Source organism: Sabethes cyaneus, chromosome 2 (assembly GCF_943734655.1).
Source record: "Sabethes cyaneus chromosome 2, idSabCyanKW18_F2, whole genome shotgun sequence".
NCBI classification, from domain to species: domain Eukaryota; kingdom Metazoa; phylum Arthropoda; class Insecta; order Diptera; family Culicidae; genus Sabethes; species Sabethes cyaneus.
Window position 1 is genome coordinate 184,897,450 of NC_071354.1, and position 15,242 is coordinate 184,912,691.

General features: G+C 38.0%; 1 protein-coding gene across 5 annotated transcripts in view; it reads right to left on the reverse strand.

Annotated features, from left to right (window-relative positions):
• Positions 1-15,242, reverse strand: part of LOC128738118 (G protein alpha o subunit) — a 175,058-nt gene that overhangs the window by 81,098 nt on the left and 78,718 nt on the right. For all 5 annotated transcript variants that reach the window (XM_053832988.1, XM_053832986.1, XM_053832984.1 and 2 more), the window contains one exon: positions 256-416. In XM_053832988.1, coding sequence (XP_053688963.1) covers positions 256-416 — 161 coding nt within the window. The remainder of the gene's footprint in view (positions 1-255; positions 417-15,242) is intronic.

Below are 15,242 nucleotides of genomic sequence, written 5' to 3' on the forward strand. Positions count from 1 at the left end.
TGTAATAAAATATTTATGTACATAAATGTATGGAATAAAACGAGATACGGTTTACAAGCAGATAAGGCACACCACGGTTCATAAGTCACTTTTGGGGGGTTTTGCATTTCGGTTTATAACGTAGCACAATGTTGCTCCCATCATGGACCGACGGGACCACCGGGCAAGTTGTGTGATATTTCGGTTTCGGTTTTAGGTGTAACACGATAAGCGAACAAAAAAAAACAATCTATCTACTAGCTAGGTAGTACTCACTATTTAGCGGAATCGTTCAGCTGGTACTCGTTGCTACGGCAGAAGCATTCTTGCACACCGGAATCCGACCACAGTCTTTTCATCGCTAACAGCAGATCCTCCGAGAATGGCTCTGTATCGTGCATCCGCTGCACCACGTCGAACACCATCTTTGCGTCGCACTGGAAAAAGAAAAAAGAAAAATGGGAAAAACGAGTTAGTCGGTTGCAATTTAATTACCATTCCAAGTGGGAGATGAATGAATGAGTAATTTTGGGAAGCAAATTTAATACACCAACGAGAAATGTAGTTACCTACTTTTTTAACAGCAGTTCAAATTTAATCGTACAACTGCAGTCTGTTGTAGCATAGCAAAAATGGTTATTTAAACGTTTGGGAAAGAATAAATAGACAATGAATTAAAGTATGTCCGGAAAGCGTGAACGCATCATTAAAAGGTCCAGAAATGAGCGTTCTCTGGAGGATCTGTCATGAAGTGGCGAAAGTTCAGTCTTACCGTCAAGACAAAAACATACACCCCACAGTGCCGGAAAGCAATATCAGTCTACCAAATTGTTCTCAACAATAGCCAATTGAAGGTACAGTATCTCAAAACAAGCTAGAATTCATTAGCGTCCAAGAAGCGCACAAAATCTATTGTCCGGACTCCGGACTTCGATAAAGAATTACGTTTACTCACTTTTCCTTATTTTGGCATAACCAACAAATTCCACGGGTGAACAGTTTGACAGTTCACAATAATTTGACATTAACCATTGACAACTCACTGGCAGGTCTTTACTGGCACTCTATCTCCAAGTTTCTAGCATTTCGTTTTGTTTTGTTGGAATTTGCAAAAACTGTAAATCTCTATTGCTCTAAAGTACTGTAATACTGGATTTACGGCTGCAAAGGTTGAACACGTCGAAATCTGAATACATATATCCTGGTTATCAGGATGAGTTCATTTGTTTGCACCGTGGCGTCACCGCAACAAGCACGTCGCAAAGCTCGCAAGATGGCGGAACTGATGAATTATCCCAGTTTCACGGTGCGTGACGGGCTTAAACGATTTGCAGAACATCTGACTGTCGACAGGAAACCCGGATAAGTGGCAGAAAAGCAAAGGTAGGTAGTTGTTACTAAATCCAATTTAAGGTTGTGAGAGTCACAAAACAGTATTCTAAGTTGTCATCGAGAGAAACGGCGAGAGAAAGTAGAAGAAGTTTCACAATCCTACGTCCAGAAAGCGAAGAAATGGGCTAATTTGAGAAATTTCAAGAAACAAGCTGTACCGGGACGTGACATGAAGCAAAATCTGGAAGCAAAGAAATACTCAAAGTAGCTGTATGAGAATTTGCTGACGAAATCGCTAGATCGACAAAGATCTCTGTGGCAATTCCCACACTGCTGAAAAAAGAAGTCGATTTTTTTCAAAAAAAAAAAAACCCTCCGAAGCAATCTCTGCAACATTGAACCGGCATCTGCCTGGAAGTCATCGGCCTTTATCGGATTTTGCTGAATGCTTCTTTCGCTGGTCGCTCATATTGCATTCTTTCTACGTGACAGGCCCGCTATGCTACCGCTATTCGCATAACAATCCCATTTATATAGGAAACTCCATAGGACTGTTATGCGAGGAGCGGTAGTGTAGTCTGTCGTGTTTTACTCGCTTTAAAATATCTGCATCTACACCTGATCGTGATTTATACGCCGGTGCCACACTTTTAATTCTAAATTGCTGCCAAGAATTGTTCCCTCAGAAACATCCAGAGTCCGACGATCACTCTCCTATAACGTCTACATTTGATAGCCGTAGAAAATCACCAGAAGCACACTGTGCAGAATACAGACTGCAGGACTTCACCTGGCTACGCAAGGAAGAAGGTCCGAAGAGCTACCACGCACTCTCCCAGCTGCCATGTATTTTGTTTTAGTATAGTTTATGATAAGCCGAATCGTTGCATCTTCCCTGCTAAGATATTTAGAGCCGTGTAAAAAGCTCTGCGTCTATCACCGATGATAGAGATATCATCGCAAAGCCTAGGAATATGTATGACTTTGTAATGAAAATACCGCTTTATTATCTATAACTTCACGAACGAGTCTCATCAGCTATTATGACGCTCGACGTTGAACCATCAAATTGCATGGCACGCATCAGTCTAATAAGTTTCGTTGATAAACCATGTTCAGTCAAAACCCGCCACGATTAATTTCGCTCCGCTAAATCGTACGCAGCCTTGAAGTCTATGAACAGTCTATGAGGACTCTTAGAATTTGTAATGGATCTGCCGCAAGGTGGCACATTTGATCCATTGTGGAGTTTACCTCTCGAAAGCCGCACTAATATTCACCAACAAAGATTTTCTGTACCGGTCTCAATTTAGGGAACAGCATGCGGGAGTTAATTTTTGTGTGCAGAGTTGAGGAAAGTTATGTCCCGATTATTGCTACCCGCATCAATGGCCCTTATATAAGCAGGCTTCATTTTCGGTTTTTCGCTCAGTAGATGCTCATTTGACTACAGCGCCTCAACTAAACAGAATTCGAAAAAGTAGTGTAAAGGACGATTGTAGAGCTAATTATTATCTACATTATTGTTAAAGAAAGTATAGTTCTAACTTTTGTATTTACGGCGCTATGGGGCTGCTACCCCGTTGGTAGCAAAAAGAGCGCTCATTTGGCTATCAACGGTGTAGCAATCGCATAGCGCCGTAAATACAAAAGATAAAACCATACCTTCTTCAACAATAATGTAGATAATAATAAGCTCTACAATTGCTTTTTACGCTACTTTTTCGAATTCTGTTTAGTTGAAGCGCTATAGTCAATTGAGCATCTACTGAGCAAAAAACCGAGAATGAAGCCTGTATATAAGGCATACGAGACCTTCTGTCCAATGCGTCGAAAGAAAGTCTTTTTATGCTCATACTTTGAATAATCCGATAGATCGCACAATACAGCTGCTGGCTGTTTATTTTCAAATTCCACGAAGAGGCCATCCTTTTCAAATTGCTATTCAAGCCAACGTCTTGAAAAAATGAAAGATTTTAAACGCTTATACCTCAAGCAATTTTGATCGAATTTTGAGGGTTTCCATATCAATCGATTCCTAAAAGATCCAGCAATCGTGTGGTGTCATGGAAAAATGGATTTCAAATCACTTTAAAATTGAAATTGAAAACTTTCAAGGTTTTCCCATACATTTTCCATCTATTAGCCCTGCTTCCCAGGGATTACCTACGAATGGCCGAAATACAAATGGTCGAATCACGAATGGCCGAAACACAAAATGTCGAAATTATAAATGACATAATCTAATGGATAATGGATCTGATGGCCGAGTCACAAATGACCTAAAATATTCACGGTTATCAACCTGCACAAACTCAATGAACCTAGAAAAATGCACGGACCTAAATAGAATTGGCTTCTGCGAAAGAGGTGCCTCCCTGCGCGACCTGCGGCCGTCTCGCCCTGGAAACATTTGCTACTGACTCGCTAAATAGCTCTCGCAGCTTATTGTTATGTATAAGAAAAAGGCTCAGTAATAGCTAAGCCCATATCAGAGATGCAACAGCAGATTCAAATACTGCAACGAACACATGCAAATGAGTTCAAATAAATACGGCTGAGCTGGCCTCAGAATCCGATGTTTAAGTTGATTGAACTTTAAGTACGGTCGTTAACCTGTTGATCCGAAATCTCCCTCAGTACAGTGTTCCGCGAGTGATAAGATATAAAAATTGGCGACGAGCGAGAAAAGTTTCCGGTACGCGTTTAAGTTCAAATGGTGCAAATAGTGAAATTTATGTAATGCAAAGGCATTTTGAAGATTTCGGTGATTTTTATAAATTGTACGGCAAAGGTCGGTATAAGTGCTTTTAGTAGTGGAAATTTGTTAGAAAACTGACGAAAATTTGTGTGCAAAGGTGCTAAATTTTCTGAGATTTATAGCGTCGCTGAGGGGGAAAATATCTGTGAAAGGCAAAGGTCTACTATTTGAAAAATTGGCGGAAATAGTGCGCGGCTTGTGAGAGGCAAAGGCTTCCCGTTAGGAATTTTGAATTATTGAATTGAGCGGAATACGGAAATACGGAAGTGAAGCAAAAAGTATATTTAAAGTGTTTTTTTTAAAAGGCAATTTTTCGTTTAAAGAAAGTTTTATATTCGGTGCTCCAACGGGAGAATAGTTTTTTTTTTGCTAATTCAACAATACATACATCGCCTATATTGCTCGAAGCGTATTGAGCTTAGCTTCGAATTGTGTGCAGCTTTAGATTTTTTTTGCTGAAGTTTGAAGTGGTGTGCAGCTTACCTACCAGTTTACCGCATCGACGCGTGAGAGGATTTGGTTTAGCAGCGTCCACTTATCGTTCGTTACTTATCGTTACGCATCCATAGCGTTCATCTGGTCATCAGCGGCAGAGAGCGCGTGAAGAGATTTTGTTCTGAGTGGTATAGTATACATCAGCTTCGGTAAGCGACTTCTACATTTGCTTTTATTAGGGTGACCGTATTTTTTCTTGTGCAGCAATTTCATCTGACATGGCTTCTAACATTATCGGTTCTATTGAACCCTACGTCCCTGGTGCTTCATTTAGCAATTATGTTGAGCGTCTTGGATATGTCTTTCAATACAACCAGGTTCCCGAGAACTCGCAAAAAGCTCTGTTCATTACGTTGAGTGGGCCAGTAGTATTTGAGGAACTCAAGCTACTGTACCCAGCTAAAGACTTATCAACCATACCATATAATGAGATGATAAAAAAATTTAAAGAGCGGTTCGATAAAAGTGAATCGGACTTGATTCAGAGGTTTAAATTTTACAACCGTGTGCAAGGGGTTGATGAATCGGCGGAAAATTTTGTATTAGCCGTCAAGATGCAGGCTGAGTTTTGCGAATTCGGGGAGTTTAGGGATACAGCAATTAGAGACAAATTATTAATGGGTGTGTACGACAAAGATTTGCAGCAAAAGATGTTAGGCGAAGAGAATCTTACGCTAGCATCAGCTGAGCGCATGCTAGTGAATTGGGAGTTGGCCGGATCGCGAGCTAGGATGTTGGGTGGTAGAGCAGAGCAGGTAGCAACGGTTAAAGCTAGGCTGGGAAGACGGGATAATTTTTTGAATGATTCCAGGAATAGAGGCAGAAGCAGAAGTCGTTCGGGCTTTGGTTTGAGAAGCAGGAGTAGGAGTGGTAACAGGAATAGAAGTAAGAGCGGCTCTAGACATGACCATTATGGTTATAACAAACGTAATGTAACCTGTTACTACTGCGGCAAACCGGGCCACATTTTAAAGAAATGTTTTAAGTATCTTAACAGCCAACGGAAACCGACTGTTCGTTTTGCTGACGAACCGCATCCTGGTACTAGCAGCGGTTTGGAACAATTATTCAACAGATTAAAGCCAACAATGGATGACTCTTTGGATGAATCAGGTGATTTTACTTGTATGATGGTATCTAACAAAACTAGATTGAATGAACCATGTTTGACTGATGTGTTGATTGAGGGTCGTACTGTTAAAATGGAGGTTGATTGCGGCTCTTCAATTACTTTAATAGGAAAACAATTATATTGCAATTTTTTTGACATGCCTCTGCAAAAATGTTCAAGGAAATTGATTGTTGTTAATGGATCTGAACTTTCAATTTTGGGGAAGGTGTTGGTTGATGTTGTTATTAACGGAATTTATAAGCGTTTAGAGTTGATAGTTTTAGATAGTAAAAACGATTTTCTTCCTTTATTAGGACGTAGTTGGTTGGACGTTTTCTATCCAAGCTGGAGAAAAGTTTTTGCTAATTCTTCTTTTGCTAACAATATTCGTTCATATGACAGTAAAGATAATATAATTTCGGACATTAAAACACGTTTTCTCAATGTTTTCCTCAAAAATTTTTCTTCTCCGATTATAGGGTATGAGGCTGACTTAGTGTTGAAGGATGATTCACCGATATTTAAGAGAGCCTACGATGTTCCGTACAGATTACGAGAAAAGGTTTTAGAACATTTAGACATGTTAGAAAGGGAAAAGGTTATTACACCAATTAAGACTAGCGAGTGGGCTTCCCCTGTAGTTGTAGTGATGAAAAAGAATCAGGAGATCAGAATGGTTATTGACTGTAAGGTTTCCATTAATAAATTAATCATTCCAAACACATATCCTCTTCCCGTTACGCAGGACTTGTTCGCTAAACTGTCTGGTTGCGAAGTATTTTGTTCGCTGGATTTAGAAGGTGCATACACTCAGTTAGCTTTATCAGAAAAATCTAAGAAAATAATGGTAATAAATACCATAAAGGGACTGTTTACATACAATCGTTTGCCTCAGGGAGCGTCTTCTAGTGCTGCTATTTTTCAGCAGGTTATGGAGCAGGTTCTGGCAGAGTTAGACAATGTTTCTGTTAACTTAGACGATGTTCTAGTTGCAGGAGTTGATATGGAGGATTGTCGTAAGAAGCTTTATACAGTACTGGAAAGACTAAGCAATGCAAACATCAAAGTTAATTGGAGGAAATGTTCGTTTTTCGTGTCGAGTTTGCCTTATTTAGGGCATATTATATCTGACAATGGGTTGCTTCCAAGCCCAGATAAAGTGACTACAATTAACCAAGCTTCTACACCTAAAAATGTAACTGAGTTGAAAGCTTATTTGGGTCTCCTTAACTATTATGGCAAGTTTGTTCCGCATCTGTCTTCAAAGCTGTTTTGTCTGTATCAATTACTCAAGAAAGATGTTGAATATGAATGGAGTAAAGAATGCGAACAGGCTTTTATTAATAGCAAAGCTGCTTTATTGGATGCAAATATTTTAGAATATTATGATCCAAAAAAGCCAATCGTAGTTGTTTCAGATGCTTCAGGTTATGGATTGGGTGGAGTAATCGCACATGTGGTTAACGGTGTAGAAAAGCCAATTTGTTTTACTTCGTTTTCCTTGAATAAAGCACAGCGTTCTTATCCGATTCTGCATTTAGAGGCTTTGGCACTAGTAAGTACAGTTAAGAAATTCCACAAATTCCTTTATGGACAAAGTTTCACGGTTTATACTGACCATAAGCCTCTAGTTGGAATTTTTGGAAAGACGGGTAAAAATGCTATTTATGTCACTAGGTTACAGCGGTATATTTTAGAGCTTTCTATCTATGACTTTACCATATGTTACAGACCATCAGCACAAATGGGTAACGCGGATTTCTGCTCTCGTTTTCCGCTTGAACAGGGTACTCCAGAAGAGTATGATAGGGAATTCGTAAAGAGCATAAATTTTACTCAGGAAGTTCCCATAGATTGCTCCAAGATAGCCAAGGAAACAAGTCGTGATGTGTTTTTACAAAGATTAATTGCTTATTACCAGAATGGTTGGCCTGAGAGAATAGACAAAGACTTGATGAATATTCACTCTAATAGACACGACCTGGAAGTGGTTGACGGGTGTCTAATTTTCCAGGATAGAGTTGTTATACCAAAATCGATGCAAGGAGATATTTTGAAATTGTTGCATGTAAATCATTCTGGTATGGTAAAGATGAAGCAAATGGCTCGTAGGTCTGTGTTCTGGTTTGGTATTAACGCTGCTATTGAAGCTTTCGTCCACGCCTGTGAACCGTGTAATAGAATGGCAGTTACACCCAAAGTTAGCACGCAAACTCACTGGCTTCCTTCGATTCGTCCGTTTAGTAGGATACACGCGGATTTTTTTTATTTTGGTCAAAAGGTATTTCTACTGATCGTTGACAGTTTTTCGAAATGGATCGAAGTAGAATGGATGAGGTTTGGAACAGACGCAAGCAAGGTTATTAAGAAATTCATTTCCTTTTTTGCCAGATTTGGTCTTCCGGATGTGGTGGTTACAGATGGCGGCCCACCATTTAATTCGGTTGCTTTTATTTCGTTTTTGGAAAGGCAAGGTATAGTTGTCATGAAAAGCCCTCCTTACAATCCTTCTAGTAACGGGCAAGCCGAAAGGTCTGTCAGGATTGTAAAGGAGGTGTTCAAAAAATTCCTTTTTGATTCAGAGGTAAAGCGGATGGAAACGGAAGATCAAATTAATCTATTTTTGATGAACTATCGGAATACTTGCTTGCCTAAAGATGGTAGTTTTCCATCGGAGAGGATTTTCAAATATACGCCAAAAATCCTATTGGATTTAATTAATCCAAAGAAAATAAATAAGCCAAAGAAAATTGACGATTTTATTGATGATAATAAATCAAAAATCTGTGATATTAGTAATAAGCAATCAGTTTCTGTTGACCCTATTGCTCGATTGAAATTGGGGGATATTATTTGGTACAAAAATCACAATATAAAAGACTGTTCAAGATGGGTTGAAGCTAAATTTGTAAAACAGTATTCTCCTACAATCTTCCAGATTTCTATTGGAAGCGTGGTGCTAAAGGCGCATCGAGAGCAATTGAGGGTCCCCAAAGTAACTAACTGTCGTCAGAATCTGACAGTTCCATGCAGAAGGACCTGCAAGCGTGAAAGGACCATGTCAGACGACGAACTCTTTCATTTCTCTGACACGATATCAAAGAATAAAGAAAAGAAAATCCGATACAATGATGGTTCAAGTAGCAAAGCGGGATCTTCGGTATTGCGACGATCTGACAGATTACGACAGCATAGAGACAACAAAAATTGAAAAGTGAAAAGTTTTTATTTAAGTTTTTTTTGGTGAGAGAAAAGATGTAATTTAAGAAAACGTGAAGAAGTTTTTATAAAAAAAAAGAAAAGGTTATATGTATGGTTATATAAAAACAAATGTGAAAGGTGTCAATGGGCACAAGCTGAAAAAGAAAAACATTACTAATTGAAAATTATGTACAAACAAAGCATAAAGGTGTCAACGGGCACAATCTGAAAAACCAAAATTTTATTAAACGAAAATTATGTATAAAGTAAAAGGTGTCAGCGGGCACAATCTGAAAAAGAATATTTTATTGAGCAAATTTTATATACAAACAAGATGGAAAGGTGTCAAAGGACACAATCGAAAGTGAAATATAAATATTACAAATATTACTTACAAAATACAAAACTGTCAATGAATAACTGAAGTCAATGATTGTATATTAATTAGTTAAGTGAATAAAAATTTAGAATGTTAAGCGCAATCAAGTGGTTATACGAAACATGAAAATTATTAGCTATAAAATTGTAAATACTTAAAAAAAATTTTGTATTCAAATTCTAAAAGAGGAAGAATTGTTATGTATAAGAAAAAGGCTCAGTAATAGCTAAGCCCATATCAGAGATGCAACAGCAGATTCAAATACTGCAACGAACACATGCAAATGAGTTCAAATAAATACGGCTGAGCTGGCCTCAGAATCCGATGTTTAAGTTGATTGAACTTTAAGTACGGTCGTTAACCTGTTGATCCGAAATCTCCCTCAGTACAGTGTTCCGCGAGTGATAAGATATAAAACTTATAAAGGTTCTTAAGCGCAACGTTCCAAATTCGCGGAGAGAAATAAATAAAAAACTATTAGAAATACAAAATCACAAAATGAACAACAAAAATTTTTGGACCCAGTTGTGCTTTTAGTAAGCGCTAAACAAAGGCGTTCTTGAAGCATTTGTAGTGAAAAATTGTATTGCTTATTTTGTTTTTTGTTCGATTGAACAAATCGATTCGATTTCCGATTATTTTTTTTCATTTGAAAGTTATTTAGGTATTCCGAGAAAATTCGTCTTCATGTTGAACCTTTTGTAACTCAGACAAGCAGGGGTTTGAGCTTTCGGGATTCGGCCGAATAGAGGGTCGGTCAAATATAAATTCGGCCTTCTGTGACAGTTTCGTAAAGTCGGCCACTATGATTTCGGCTATTTGCGTTTCGGCCATTCGGTACTACCCAAGTAACACTGGCAACATGTTTAAAACATTGGTAAACGATGTTTATTGGCAACCTCAATGCCAGCATTGACAATCGGGTGAAGCGATGCCGATGAGTACAGCGCAGATCAATAACTTTGACACATTTTCGTAACAATGCAACATTTTATTGAGCTAGGAACGATTCAAATATGACGTCCATCAAATTTCGGCTTTTTTAGACCCCCCCCTCCCTCCTCTGCCCGATTGTGTCACAAAACTCAACCTACCCCCCCCCCCTCCCCACACAAGCTCAAAATAAAAATTAAAAAGCGTGTTGAAAGTAAAAAGTGGTTTATAAAAATAGCTTAATTTTTTAAGAGTTAGTATATGATTAAAAAGATATAGAAAATAACAAATAATAACTGCGAACATTCAATTGCAAATTGTTACAAATCCATGAAGAAATGAAGCTTTGGTTTCAATTGAAGTAACACGGCTCCACTTTAAAACAAGTTTCAATCTGCGTCGGCGAAGCAGGTTTCACTACATCGTGACGATAGCTTTTAGAGTTCATTGTACTTTTCTATCTAATATTTAGTAAAAAGCTAGAAACTTTGATTGCAAATGAACTGAAATTGATTTACATAATCCTTCAATGTAACGCATGGTCTATCTAGTTAACATTCACAAATTGTGCCTGACTTTCAAGCGCCGTCAGCTGGAACAATAAGTTCGAAATCGAAATAAATCGATGAGTGATGAATGATTGAGAAACATATTTTTGCTGCCCTTTGATGAAAATGCAATTTCTTTTGACAGATGTCACATTTTCCTAGACTCCCTCCCCCCTTTGTCACAACCTGTCACAAAATTGACACCCTCCTCCCCCATAAGCAATGGACATCATTATTGAATGATCCCCTATAATGCTCCAATTTATGTGTTTGTTCTTTTGGTCGCAATTTAAGATCTTTTTCAAATAAAAATTAACTTTGAATTAGTTGTATCACGCTGTATGCTAATGCAAAACAAACTTCACACAGTAAAGTTTTTCATTGGTTTCGTATTTTTCGGATATCGGTGTGCTCAAGTGTACGCATTCTTGTATAAATATGGCCGATGACTGTGCAAAAATATGATGAAATAGATTATTATTTTGGGTCGTAGAGATATTTCATGTAAAATCCCACAGGTTTTCACAGAGATTAGCATGTTTTGTGAGGTCGTCAAAAAACTATGATTATTTCAACTTCACTCAATTTTTCCTTATCAAAGCATTTCTTGAGCGCATCAATTTTATGGAAGTAGAATGGCAAAGCTTAAAAATTCACGATAAATCTAAAATCGCACTTTAGTTTGGATTATTTGAACGCTACAATATTGCGTTGATGAATTACCGAAATATATTTTAGCCATTACTATTATGCGAAAATATCTGACATTATTTTGCTTGTAAATGCATAACTTCAGGGAAACATCAGAAAAAATGCCGGCAACAGCGCAAATAAGCTTTTCTGTTGGTAGTGCGAAAACCATGCAACGCATATGCGTCGCTTTGAAACATTTCACAAACATGTTACATTTTAGCTCGTTTCTTGTGCTTTTTCAGTCGTAAATGGGTCGTAAATGAGTATGGGAAAACAAAATGTCAGCAATAGCTCTGTTTTAAGTCTGTTAGGAATTCTGATTTTAAACCAATTGTTTTACTTGGGTAGTCCTATCCATTTATACTTTTCAACCGAAACACAATATATTGTCTCATTTTGATAGCTTATTATCAACTGGATTATTTTTAGATGAATATTTATATAAGCTGTGTGCTTAGGAAGCAAAACACGTGGCGCTCGAGACATATTCGCTATTATGTATTGCGCTTTTTGCACCATATTAGACTCCTGTGCAAAAAATTTCTGCACGGTGAACCTTTTTACACACTCATACTTGAACTTTGTAACGCTTTGTACACTTACACTTATACTGTTTTCATCGACTATCAGACGATTTACAGTGTTAAACAAATGTAAACATGATCAACATTATTGATTGTCACTACAAATATTTAGTAGTATAAGTGACTGCGAAAGTCTGTCATTGGAATTATCTGCTAAAAACGTGCAATCTATACCTATAAAAAAGGATTTCTGTCTGTCTGTCCCTGTGTTCCTTTTAGAATTGAAAACTACTGAACCGATCTGCGTGAAAATTTGCATATAGGGGTTTTTGGGGCCAGGGAAAGTTCTTATGATGGTTAGAGACCCCTCTTCCCACTAAGAGGGGGGGCTCCCATACAAATGAAACACAAATTTCTGCATAACTTGAGAATTAATCAAGCAAATGGAACAAAATTTTACATGTGGGTGTTTTTGGAGACAAGAATTTTTTTCTATGATGAATTGAGCCCCTGCCCTCTTTAGGAGGGGAATAATGACACCTCTCCCTTTTAAGAGGGGGGGCTTCCATACACATGAAATACAAATTTCCTCATAACTCGAGAATTAATCAAACAAATGGAACAAAATTTGACATATGCGTGTTTTTGGAGACAAGAATTTTTTCTACGGTGAATTGAAATCTCTCCCCACTTAAGGAGGAGGGGCTCCTAGACAAATGAAATACAAATTTCCTCATAACTCGAGAACTAATTAATCGAATGGAACCATATTTGGCATATGGGTGTTTTTGGAGGCATGATTTTTTTCTATGATGAATTGAGACCCCTTACCTTTTTAGGAGGGGGGCTCCCATACAAACGAAATACAAATTTCCTCATAACTCGAGAACTAATCAAGCAAACGGAACAAAATATGACATGTGGGTGTTTTTGGAGACAAGAATGTTTTCTATGGTGAATTGAAACCTCTCCCCGCTTCAGGAGGGGGGGCTCGTATACAAATGAAATACAAATTTCCTCATAACTCGAGAAGTAATAAAGCAAATGGAACCAAATTTGGCATGTGGGGAGTTTTGGAGGCAGGAATTTTTTAATGATGGTTTGAGACCCCTCACCCCTGTGGTAGAGAATCTCATACAAATAAAATAGACATTTTTGCGTAACTCAAAAACTAATCGAACTCGAGAAATTTGAGACTCTTTCATAAACATTAATCAATAACAAGACCACCAAAAACTATCAATAGTAACATTAGATAATTCAGCGCGAGACGGCCACAGGCCGCGAGTGTTGCCGGCGACCTGCCGACGGAAGCGCCGGCCACTGCGGAGGGCAGCCTCCCGTAGAGATCACCTCTATCTAGGTTTATTTATTTTCCTAGATCCTAGCGTAATGATACTTTCTACGAAAAGATTTTCCGTGAAATGGTACATCCCGCGTAAGGTTTTTCGCGAAATGGTATTCTGCGAAACTCTATATTCCGCGTTATGGTCAACCGAGAATTGGTGTTTCGCAAAATGGTATTCGGCGAAATGGTTTGTAATGATGGCGAATATTTAAATGCTATCCGCTTTATTTCATCAGGCTAAGCAATGGGGGAGATGTTTTCTACTTTAATGTGAGCAAAATTTGTATATTAAAACACCCATGAACTCCCCAGCAACTTGCAAAACTCAAGATTGTGACAAAGATCATCCGAGATTCACGATTTATGTACAATACAGTTTAATTTGTGGCAATACGAAGTTTGTCGAGTTTCGTTTGCCTAAGATGCTTAGCACGTCCCAGTGAGTGTTTCAGTGAAGTAGTTTCTTTTTCTCTTAGTTTTTTTTATTTCCTCCTTGTGCTGGTGGGTATATTTGAAGCTTTCACACTTGTGTTGCGCATTTAGTATGAAATAAATGAAACGTTACTAAACTTTGTTAAAATGTCAATGAGAAGATCAACTCACGTTTCAAATGCCAGCCCTTTGAATGGATCGACTGGACCGTGAGTTGTGTTTGCTACAGACATCTCGGGATGTGCCTAAATACTATTTAGTCGTGCGGGATCGAAAGTCCTGTCCCTGTCAAATAAATTGCGTGGTTCGGTCTCGAATCTCGAGCAAACTTGTGAGCTTCTTACGAGGAAGCTTCGCGCATACCGTTCTGATTCAAACCTCGAACACTTAAGCTATGTTGAACCTTTGTTCAAAGGTTTTGATACAAATTTCGAACACTTTCATGGTCGACATTCAAATATTGAGTTTCTCGGTCTCAGACATCGAGCACTTATCATTCGGATAACACTTTCAAGAATGCTACTGAAAAGTTCCTCTACCGTTCGGAAGCACAAATTGCACATTGGTGTAAACAAGCGATCTTTGAAGGAACGCGAGTTCCAAACGCACCTTTGCAGAAATGTGTCAAAGTGGTCCAATCTCAAAGAACCTCTATGAAGCGATCCACTTGAGCGATCTTGTTTTGCCACTGCTAGATCCCTAGATTTACCAAGCACGCGAATGGTGAACGCTAAGAAATCAAGAAGTGTTGTAACAAATACAAAGCAAACTTGTCCAGGACGGTCTAAATTGAATTCACTTGACGAGTTTCCAAGCACTGGAAGTGTGAGGAACACGCAAAAGCCTAATTTTCCATATTTTTTTTTCTAAGATTCAACCAGAGTCTGAACGTCTATAATTTTCTGAATTTTCAGTCAGCAATCGAGGTGATGCTTTCAATTAATGTATTACAGTGGAATCCCACTGCAGAAGTATTATTAACTAACTTGAGTCTTTCAAAGTAATGATCAGTTATTTCAAATGGAATGTGTTTTCTATTTCTGAAATCTGGCTTACTTTTGATTTCAACTTCGATGATTTTAACATTATTCGTTTAGATGCCCTCTTACTTACTTACTCTTGCTTTCAGTGGTAAAAAGGCTATTATTTTTATTGAATTAATGTTCCGGCGATCCCAGGCATTGGAAATAATTATATTTATACTACCCATAAGGAGGCACGATAAGACCATTTTCGAATAAATTAACTAGTTCTTCAAATCATCATTAAAATTTCTGAAAATTAAAAGAAGGAGAACGGTAAATGTAAAGCCAATCAATGTTAAAACTTAAAAACTAAAGCATGAGAATCATTCTTTTCTAGTGCTGACTTCACTATTCACAATAACACCAAATGTTACAGGTCAATGACTCAAAAAATTTAAACATATTTTCCAATCTAATTTTAAGCCATTCCACGAAATTAAAACTAAACTCAAATATCGTTTATTATTAATTCAACTCAATC